General features: G+C 31.4%; 1 protein-coding gene across 1 annotated transcript; it reads left to right on the top strand.

Annotated features, from left to right (window-relative positions):
* Window positions 1-1,239: 1,239 nt before the first annotated feature.
* Window positions 1,240-11,029, top strand: pcyt2 (phosphate cytidylyltransferase 2, ethanolamine). Its single transcript, XM_073844264.1, has 10 exons — window positions 1,240-1,302; window positions 1,404-1,488; window positions 1,579-1,620; window positions 1,921-2,059; window positions 2,190-2,272; window positions 3,659-3,736; window positions 6,812-6,877; window positions 9,219-9,284; window positions 9,367-9,455; window positions 9,536-11,029. The coding sequence occupies exons 1-10, from the start codon at window positions 1,289-1,291 to the stop codon at window positions 9,648-9,650; spliced, it is 777 nt and encodes a 258-aa protein (XP_073700365.1). The 5' UTR covers window positions 1,240-1,288; the 3' UTR covers window positions 9,651-11,029.
* The last annotated feature ends 392 nt before the right edge of the window (window positions 11,030-11,421 follow it).

The following is an 11,421-nucleotide window of genomic DNA, read 5'->3' as shown; positions in this document are numbered from 1 at the left end:
ATAACCCATTGTTTTGCTAGATAAGACTCTTCTTTCCTCGACTTTGATTGTTTAGAGCCCTTTGAAGCTGCATTTTAGAAGTTCAAACTCGGGGGCACCATGGAAGTTCATTATATGGAGAGAAATCCTGAAATGTTTTCCTCAAAAAACATAATTTCCTTACGACTGAAGAAAGAAAGACACGAACATCTTGGTTGACAAGAGGGTGAGTACATTATCTTTAAATTTTTGTTGTGAATGTGAACTACTCCTTTAAACCCATGTAAAAATCATAATAAACAATGCTATTGTGAATTCACAAACCCTATTTAATAAAATATATGCAGGTTTAATATATGCGCTTTGATTATTTATATGCGTGTAGGTTATGTACGTGCGTCTCAGTTACCATTTACATGTGTGGAGCATCTCAAACTCCATCTCTGCACATTGTTGTGAGTTTCGGCCATTTCATCAAATTTGTAAGGTAAATCATTTATAAACCTACAAAACAAAATCTTTCTTAATATGCTAACTGTTCATCTCGGTTTCAAAATAAAAGCTCAAACCTTCACTCTGAGTTTAGATGTTTTGATGTCCACGGGCCAAGGACACGTTTTACAATTAATTTACAATTTACAATTATAATTTAGTTGATCATAATCATTTGCATTCAGTTTGATTCTTAAAATTGAATATGCATATTTATTACTGCTTCTTTAAGAGTTTTACATGCAAATTATGTTATTATTGAACCTTTTTTCGCTCATGAAACACGCTGGTTCACGTCAGGTTAATGTCTAATTTAAATATAGTATTAACATGGTAATAAAATATTAACATTTGTGACCATATGCATATGTGCTAATGATCGTGATGCCATAATCATGATGATTTCTAAACAAAATGATCTTTGTGTTCAAAAAAACAGCTCACACCAAGAACAAACATCCACATCAGCAGACAATCCTGTTCTGTTTATTGTTAGTGTGTGCTACAGTTTTGTCATCTGCCACTTCAAATGCTTGAGCTTTTAAAAAGCCAGGTGGATTCTCAATGTTTATTGTTTATTAGCTGGAAAAATTGTTCTGAAAGTGATTCCAACTGTATTGTTCCTCTGTATCGCTATTGTTATAATAGTGGTGTGGACATCTTTATTGGAACAAATTATATTATAAGCCTTTCTTTAAAACCTTCTTAGTTAAAATGTAACCAAAATTAAATTGAATGTATAATAATTTCATTTATTTTACTAGACGACATTACATTGACCGTGGACGGAAAGGATACGTACGACGAAGTGAAAAGAATGGGCCGATACAGGTAAAGTCCAACGGTCCTCGGACATATACCTGCGGCACACCGCTGAAATTTGCCCCAAGGGTGTGTGTAATGGACGCCGTATGTGTTTTTGTCATTAACAGGGAATGCAAACGCACACAGGGAGTGTCTACGACAGACCTAGTGGGTCGTATGCTCCTTTTAACAAAATCGCATCACAGTAACGTTGTGAGTATACCTTATTATTTATTGTGTGTAGATAAGCGTTATGTAAAGTCTTTCTGCTAGTGCCTAATTCATATTCCCATTCTTTCTCAGGATAACACAGCCTACCAGCTCCACACGGATAACTTTGGGAAGGTGAGTTGATCTGCTCATATCCAAAATTCATATTTTTAATAATATGGAATTATAATCTGCTGTCATATACTTGTCCACTAGAGGGCAGGGCTTACCTGCGTACCTACTTCTAAACTTATAGTTTCGCTTGGAAATGTTTCATATTACAATAGTTTAATAGGTTGAGAATGCTCGTTTATGTTGTTTTGAATTCCAGTTGGGGAGCATACTGTACATAACTGGAACTTTATATGTGGTGTATCATTTGAATATGTTGGCATTTGCAAATGCAAAACTTTCTCATGTATCTGTTCTCCTCAGGGTCCCAAAGGGCACAGCCCTTGGACTGGCGTCTCTCAGTTCCTGCAGACGTCTCAGAAGATCATCCAATTCGCCTCAGGAAAAGAACCACAGCCGGGAGACACAATTATTTATGTGGCCGGAGCTTTCGACCTCTTCCGTATCCTTTTAAAAACACGCCACTCCGTACCTCTGAAGACTTCCAGAAAGCTAGGAAAAGTCATGTTTCAGTTTAAAGTTTGGGAACTCCCGTTATACATGTTTTGGCCTTGACTATCTGACCTGTACAGACATCGGTCACGTGGATTTCCTCGAGACTGTTCACAAACAAGCTGAGAAGCCTTACATCATCGTCGGACTGCACTTTGACCAGGTGCGTTTTATAAAAACAAACACTTTTATGAGATTTTACAGACCTCTCAAAAATTAGCTGTAACAAGCTGTTTTTAATTCTTGTGATAAACTTTGATCAGACAGAAAACCTCATGTGAACTAGAAAAAGGAAAGTTCAAAGTCAGAGCCTCAGCATGACGACATGCAAACCTGTTTTACACAACAACCGTGCCTCAGGGGAAACATGTGTTTAAGTTCCCTACAATGTAAAATACCTTACACATTACTGGTATGGTTACTACAGTGAAACTGCGGTTAATTGTATTACTACTACAAAACAAAAGTGAAACAAAATTGTAACTGCAAATACTTTTTAAAATTGCCAAATTTAGAATTATAAAGAACAGAGAGCCTGGAGAACTTTGTGAATTTGTAGAACTTTAGAACTTACAACTTAAGGAAATTAGACCTACAAACATTTGGAGAATGTTTTAAAGAACTTAAAGGAGTAGTTCACTGTACAAAAATGTACAGATAATGTACTCACCCCCTTGTCATCCAAGATGTTCATGTCTCTCTTTCTTCAATCATAAAGAAATTGTGTTTAAGGAAAACATTTCAGGATTTCTCTCCATATGGACTTCTATGGTGCCCTGAGTTTGAACTTGGAAAATGTAGTTTAAATGCAGATTCAAAGGACTCTAAATGATCCCAGCCGAGCAAGAAGGGTCTAATCTAGTGAAACAATCTGTTATTTTCTAAAAACATTTACAATTTATATACTTTTTAATCTCTACACAGAGTACACACAGAGCTAGACAAGATGAGCTTTTGAGGTTAAAAAGTATAAAAATTTTAATTTTTTTTTTTTTAGAAAATAACTGATCGTTTTGCTAGATATAAGACCCTTCTTTCCTCGGCTGTGATCGTTTAGAGCCATTTGAAGCTGCATTTTGGAAGTCGGGGGCACCATAGAAGTCCATTATATGGAGAGAAATCCTGAAATGTTTTCTTCAAAAAACTTAATTTCCTTACGACTGAAAAAAGAAAGTCATGAACATCTTGGATGGCAAGGGGGTGAGTACATTATCTGTACATTTTTGTTCTGAAAGTGAACTACTCCTTTAATTAACTTGTCCTTTAAGGAACTTATAACTATAGAACTAAAGAACTTTGTGAGCCTGGAGATCTCTGAAAACTTAAAAAGTAAAGAAATTAAAAGTCGAGAATGTAGAATTTAGACAGTGTTAAACTTTAGAACTTAGAAAACTATTGAGTATTTTTTGGAAAACTTAAAGAACTTATACCTGTGATATAAGTAAATGAAATTGTAATTGCGAATACTTTTTAAATTGCTAAATTATAGCAGTTTCTAATTTTTATATTTAGTATTGTCATGAATTGTATTTGTTTTATTGTTTTGCAGGAAGTGAACCGCTACAAAGGAAAGAACTACCCTATCATGAATATTCATGAGAGAACTTTGAGCGTGCTGGCTTGCAGAGTAAGTACATAACTTATGCATCCTCCAATAATTTCTCTAAATTTCACATAAATTTGCACCAACTTACTACTGCCTTTAAAAATTGATTGGTAGTTTGCATAAATTACCATCCTCTCCAATCTTTTCTCAGCATTTTGCATAAATTACTTCCTCCCCCAGTCAGTTCTTAGAATTGTGCATAATTTACTGTCTCCTCCAATCCCGTTTTATTATGTTACACATTTCAAGTTGTTTTTGTATTCCTGACACACTTGTTTAAGAACAACGAGCCATTGTATTCAGAGAGAGAGAGTTATATGTTACAAAAAAGGGAGGATGTGGGAAGAAACTAGGCAGAAACAGTTAGAAACATCTCAAGGTCAAGACAACAGACATCACAAGGAGTGATAAAATTTTATTTGTACTGCACGTTTATGAGACGCCTATTAAAAATCTCACACCTAGAGCTAATCCAAACCATATCCTAGTTTACAAACCCTCTCATTCATCCACAGCCCACAAACTCTCATGGATCAGCCACATACCAGCATGCCTAAAGCATGACATCACGTTCAGACAGAACCTACATTGAGCTGCCGATATCAGAAACATACAGTGAAACTCCAGACCTCCCTCATACTGTAATATCAGTGCAAACCACAAGTGCATTCCTTTATGAAAACTGCTGAATGATGGGAGGTTATATTTGGCTTTAAGATTTTGGAACTTTTGAAAGTTTCAGAATATTTGAACTGAGACTTGGGAACTATAGATTGTAGATCTAGAGAAACATGGTGAACTTAGAAATGGAGAACATATAAGAACGTAAAACGTTTAGAACTTCAAGAACATAAAGAACAGAGAGCCTGGAGAACTTGCAAAACTGGAACTGGAGAACTTTGTGAATTTGTACAAACTTCACTTTAAAACTTTAAAAAATTTGTGAGCCTGGAGATCTTTAAAAAACTTAAAGTAAAGAAATTAAAAGTCTAAAACATAGAACCTAGACAATGTTAAACTTCAGAAATTTGAGAACTCTGAGTATTTTTTTTGAAGAAAGCGAAATTTAAGGAACTTAAAACTATAGAACTTGAGAATTTTGTGAGCTTGAAGATGTCTGAAAACTTAGTAAAGGCATTAAAAGTCGATAATGTAAAACGTAGACAATGTAGAACTTTAGAACTTGGAGTACTCCAAGTATAACTTTGTGAGCCTGGAGAGCTTTGAAAACTGGAAAAGTTAAAGAAATTAAAAGTTAGAGAATGTAGAACCTAGACAATGAAGAACTTTAGAACTTTGAGAACCTAAATATACTTACTATAACTTAAAACATTAGAATTGCAAAACCTTAGAGAATGTTCAACTTAGGGAACTTATAACTATAGAGAAAAGAGAGGTCTGAAAAGTTAGTGTAAAAAAAAAGTTAGATAACAATTGTAGAACAGAACCTAGATAGTTGAGAACTTTTGAGAAATTAGAGAAATGTACACCTTAAAAAATTAGAACTATAAGAACTTGAGGAACATTGAAAATGTACACTTTTAAGAAATTAGAACTTCATAAACTTACAAAAACTCTGAAAATTTACACTTAAAAAAAATAGAACTTCAAGAACTTTGAGAACTCTAAAAAATACACTTTAAAGAAATGAGAACTTGAAGAACTTGGAGAACTCTAAAAATATACACTTTAAAGAAATGAGAACTTGGAGAACTCTAAAAATATACACTTTAAAAAAATGAGAAATTCAAGAATTTGGAGAACTCTGAAGACATAGACTTTGAAGAAATTCGAACTTTAAGAACTTGAAGAACTTTGAAAATGTACACCAGGGATGCCCAACCCTGTTCCTGGAGATCTGCCTACCTGCAGACTTTAGTTCCAGCCATGCTCCAACACAGCTCTCTGTAATTATCAAGTGCTACCTAATAGATTAATTAGCTGGTTAAGGTGTGTTTGATCAGGGTTGGAGCTAAACTTCGTTGGATGGTAGTTCTCCAGGAACAGGGTTGAGCACCCCTGATGTACACTTTAAAGAAATTAGAACTTTGAGAACTTTGAAAACGTTACACTTTAAAAAAAATTAGAACTTGGAGAACTCTGAAAATGTACTCTTGAAAGAAATTAGAACGTCAAGAACTTTAAGAACTCTGAAAACTCTAAAAAAAAGAAATGTACACTTTAAAGAAATTAGAACTTAAAAAACTTGGAGAACTTTGAAAATGTACACTTTAAAGAATTTGGACCTTGAAGAACTTTGAAAATGTTCGCTTTAAAGAAATTAGAACTTCAAGAACTTAGAGAACGTTGAAAATGTACACTGTAAGGAAATTCAGACTACAAGAACTTTAAGAACTCTGAAAAAGTACGCTTTAAAGAAATTAGAACTTCAGGAACTTGAAGAACTCTGAAAAATTTACACTTTAAAGAAATCCAAACTTCAAGAACTTGGAGAACTCTGTAAATGTACACTTTTGAAGAAATTAGAATATCAGGAACTTGGAGAACTTTGGAAATGTCCCCCTAAAAGAAATTAGAACGTCAAGAAATTTGTGAACTTTGAGAACTTTGAGAACTCTTAAAAAAGTACACTTTAAAGAAATTCAAACTTCAAGAACTCTGCAAGCATACACTTTGAAGAAATTCAAACTTCAAGAACTTTGGAAATGTACACGTTAAAGAAATTAGAACTTGAAGAACTTTGAAAAAGTACACTTTAAAGAAAATTCGAACTTCAAGAACTTGAAGAACTTTGAAAATGTACACACTAAAAATTAGAACTTGGAGAACTCTGAAAACGTACTTGAAAGAAATTAGAACTTGGACAATTGGGGAACTCTGAAAACGTTCACTTTAAAGAAATTAGAACTTCAAGACCTTAGAGAACTCTAATAACGTACACTTTAAAGAAATTCGAACTTTATGAGCTTGAAGATATTAGATCCTAAAGAAAAATACAACTTTTTCAACAAAGTAGAACCTAGACAGATTAGAACCTTAGAACTTAAAGAATCTACTGTAGAACTTTGATTTTAGTTTATAATCAATCTTCCATTTAGGCCTTGGATAACGGTCTTGTGATTCTCTTTTCTTCAGTATGTGTCCGAGGTTGTGATCGGAGCTCCGTACGCAGTAGGAAAAGATCTTCTGGATCACTTTAAGGTACAGTACTAAACCAGTTCACATTGTTCATTTTTTGTAGAGAATAAGATTCTCGTTTTGGTGTAACCCGCTTCCAGACACAATAACACAATAAGGCTTTGAGTGTGAAAAAAAACCGAGGTTTGGGTGATTCACACATTACGCTATTGAGACATAAAGCTGTGTGTGTTTGCGTGTGTGTGTTGTGTACAACTCTGGGATAGCAGCCAAACTCAAAGGCTTTAGTGACTGAACACTATTTCAGCAATTCAGTGTTGTCCTGCTTTGGGAACAATATAGAGATTTACTGCTTGCCTCTTTAACCGCAAACCCTCAGACAGTTACAGAGAGTTCAGCCATGCTTTACTCAAAAGAGTGCTTGACTTTTTCTAAGTCCTGATGGGAAAATATTAAATTATAAAAGAAATCTGCTATTATCTGCTTTATTGAAAAAAGATAAGTAGAGCGTAAATACACATTTTATGCTCTAGTTATCTTTTTTTTTAAACAAGTTTTTAATTTGGAAGAAATTAAGTTACTTATATCCATATTTTCTGTTGTACATTAAATATTTTGCTACATGATTTTAATTATAATTTTTACATTTTAGAAACAGTTTTTGTTCACACTGTGTTGATATTACAACATAAATGTAAATTAATTAACTAAAAGTGAACTAGTTCTCTAAAAGTGAAACTAAAATGAAAGCTTAAAAAGATAAATAAAAAAATTAAGTAATAAAACAAAACAAAAACGTATTATTTCAGTTAGTAGGCAGTTAGTTGGCAACTATGATTTTAATTTAGTTAAACTTGTAATAACTAAAACTTAAAAGCCTAAAAATAATTACATAAAGTAAATAAAATAAAAAAATAAAATAAATAAAAATATAAAATAAAAAATAAATAAAATTTCAAATTTAGATTTAAATAAAACATTATCATTTTAATCTAGTTTAACTTGTAATAACTAAAACAAAAATGAAATAAATAAATAAAATAAATAAATAAAATGAAAAATAAAACAAAATAATAATAAAATACACATTTTATTTGAGCTAGTTGGATTTTTGCAGTTAGTCTGCGGTTATCATTTTAATTTAGTTAAATTAAAGTTGTAATAACTCAAACTAAAAAAAATTGAAAGCTTAAAAACATTTACTTAAATAAATTAATAAAATTAAAATAAATTAAACCTTTATATGAGCTAGTTTGCTTTTGGCAGTTAGTCAGCAGTTATTAAGTTATTAAGGTAATTTAGTTTACCTTGTAATGACTAAAACTGAAATTAAAATTAAAAGCTTAAAACATTTACTGAAGAAAAATATATAGATAAAATAAAAAAATAAATAAAACAAAATAATAATAAAATACATTTTTTTAGCTAGTTTGCTTTTGGCAGTTAGTCAGCGGTTATCGTTTTAATTTATTTAAACTAAATTGTAATAACTCAAACAAAAAAAAAAGTAAAAGCTTAAAAACATTTACTTAAAATAAAATAATAAATTAAAATTAAAATAAATTAAAACTTTATATGAGCTAGTTTGCTTTTGGCAGTTGGTCGGCAGTTATTTTAATTTTTGTTTAGTTTAAGAAAAATGAATAAAATGAAAAATAAATAAAATATATACAATATATTTATATAAATATATAATATAATACAATATAATACAATATAAATATAATACAATTTAAAAAATTATTTGAGCAAGTTGGTTTTTGGCAGTTTGTCGGCGGTTATCATTTTAACCAAAGTTTGAACTAAAGCTGTAATAACTTCAAACTGAAATAAAAATTAAAAGCTTAAAACATGTACTTAAGAAAGATAAATAAATAAATAAATAAATAAATAAATAAATAAATAAATAAATAAAATGAAAAATAAATCAAACTAAATAATAATAAAATAAAATAATAAAATACAAATTTTATTTGATCCTAGTTGGCTTTTAGCAGTTAGTCAACAGTTATTTTAATTTAGTTTAACTTGTAATAACTAAAACTGAAATAAAAATTAAAACATTTAAAAATAAATAAAACAAAATAATAATAAAATAAAATAAAAAATAAAGTAATAAATAATACATTACAATTAAAAATAATAAATAAATAAATAAAAATTAAATTTAAAATAAAATTTGAGCTACTTTGCTTTTGGCAGTTATTATATTAATTAATAAAAACTATTTAGACATTTGACAACTACTAAAAATGACAAAAATGCACAGCAAAATTACTAACATTTTAACTAAACTAAAAATATAAAAAATAAAAACTGTATTTCAATGAGACTAAAATAACTCTGATCTCAAAACTATACATATCATGTATCTATATCTGAAAGTTCATGTGTTTGGCTGTAGGTGGATCTGGTGTGTCATGGAAAGACCGAAGTGTTTTCTGACACGGACGGGACAGACCCTTACGCCGTGAGTAAAATCTCCTAATATGCTTCTCTCAATGATCTTCACCTCCCTAAAAACCGTTTTAACCCATTATCTCTCTTCACAGGAGCCGAAAAAGAAAGGTATTTTCCGCAACCTAGACAGCGGGAACAATCTAACCACCGACGACATTGTTCAGAGAATCATCGAGAACAGGTTCGTGGCATAAAACATACAAAATCACATGGAATGTTACAAACATATGTGAACAAGCCGTGTCTCTCTTTATCCCGCAGGTTGCAGTTTGAAGCCAGAAACCAGAAGAAGGAAGCTAAAGAGATGGCCGTGATCGAGGCTATGAAACATAAAGATGATTCGCTGAAGACCGAAGCGGCTCTTGCGAATAATTAAATGAACTATCCAAACCGAACAAATCAAGAGCTCCCTCGTAGAACCAAAATGACCCCCTGGACTGTTATTAAAACAACATGAACCAACAAAACAAAGCCTGAGCTGAGGCTGCTTTTAAGTGGATTTGGAGGAACACAGACTTGATTTTTATATCGATGACAAAAGCACTTTGTTGTGTTTTTATTGTAGCTATTAAATGGGTTGGAAGACTTTCTCTCTGGACGAGAGGAACACTGAAAAACGTTCAGCAAATATTTTTGCGCTGCGTATGAAGGTTATGGGAAGATTGTGTCATTTCAATGGTTTTTGCATTTTGCCGATCCATCCGCACATAACTGTGGTTGAGCAGAGAAACGCTTTGTCAAGAAACACTTGGATGTTGACAACGTACTAGCAGTTAGTATGCTTGTTTTTTTTAGTGTTTTATGTTTTATATCCAGGTCACATTTTACCCCAAAATCAGAAGAAAAAAATAAGAAGTGTTTTTCATTTAAAAAATTATTTTTCCTTTTTTTTTGCATTGTGATATTTTTATTATTAATTTCCCATCCATAGTCTCATTACCAAAATGCATACCAATATATATATATATATATATATATATATATTTTTTTTTTTTTTTTTTTTTTTTTTCATTTTGGTAGTGAGATTTTGACAAATGGGCTAATTGAAGAATCTAAATAATGCCACAATGCAAAAAAAAACAAACAAAAAAACCATTAACAAAAAAAAAAACATCAAATGTTTAGTTTTTCATTTATTTATTTTTGTGGTAAAATGTCACTCTGAAAAACAAATTGCAGACGTTTTGTCAACTATTGTTTCATACGCATGTCAACAGTCTCATATCTGTCATTTTACTCTCTTTCATCTCTTTTATTTTCACTTTGTCCTCCTTTTAATTGTTGTGATGTGTTCAAAGTCACATCCAAAGACTCTTTGACTCTTTGTGATTGTTAGATGTCAGTTTCAACGTCATGCTTTCTTTCATTTTAACATTCAGCATAAATAATCTTTACAAACATCAGAGTGTAAACTAAATCAAACTTGCTTTTATCTCGTATGTGCTTTTATCTTGTTTTTACGCAGTTTGTCATCTGTTTTTGTTTTTTAATGAATGTCAAAGCACCTTGCAATTGAAGCATGTTTTTGTTTGTAGCATTTCCCGCACCTGTAGAGTGAATTGCTGTGGGAAAAAAAACACTAATTTAATGTTTCTACGTTGCAAAAATGTTGAGCGACCAATTCTGAATGTGGTGTTAACGTCTGCAGAATTGCAATCTTGAATTAATTTGTCATCCGATGATATCCCTTCTTGAACTGTAAACCATCAAAACACATCTATTAATTGCAAATTAAATGCAATTTACACAAAAAGAGCCTGTTCTGACTGTTATTGAAACATTAAGTGTGTTAAAATCTAATTTAGAAAATTTGAAGATTATACGTGACCCTGGACCACAAAACCAGTCTTAAGTAGCACGGGTATATTTGTAGCAATAGCCAACAATACAATGTATGGGTCTAAATTAACGATTTTTCTTTTGTGTCAAATATCATTAGGTTATTAAGTAAAGATCATGTTTTACGATGATATTTTGTCAATTTCCTACTGTAAATATATCAAAACTTAATTTTGATTAGTAATATGCATTGCTAAGAACTTCATTTGGACAATTTTTTCAATATTTTGATTTTTTTTGCACCCTCAGATTCCAGATTTTCAAATAGTTAAATATCGTCCAAGTATTTTCCTATCAAAAAACAAAAC

This window comes from Garra rufa, chromosome 7 (genome assembly GCF_049309525.1).
Source record: "Garra rufa chromosome 7, GarRuf1.0, whole genome shotgun sequence".
Lineage (NCBI taxonomy): Eukaryota > Metazoa > Chordata > Actinopteri > Cypriniformes > Cyprinidae > Garra > Garra rufa.
The sequence above is the reverse complement of the archived record's forward strand: the minus strand, read 5'-3'. Positions and strand labels throughout refer to the sequence as shown.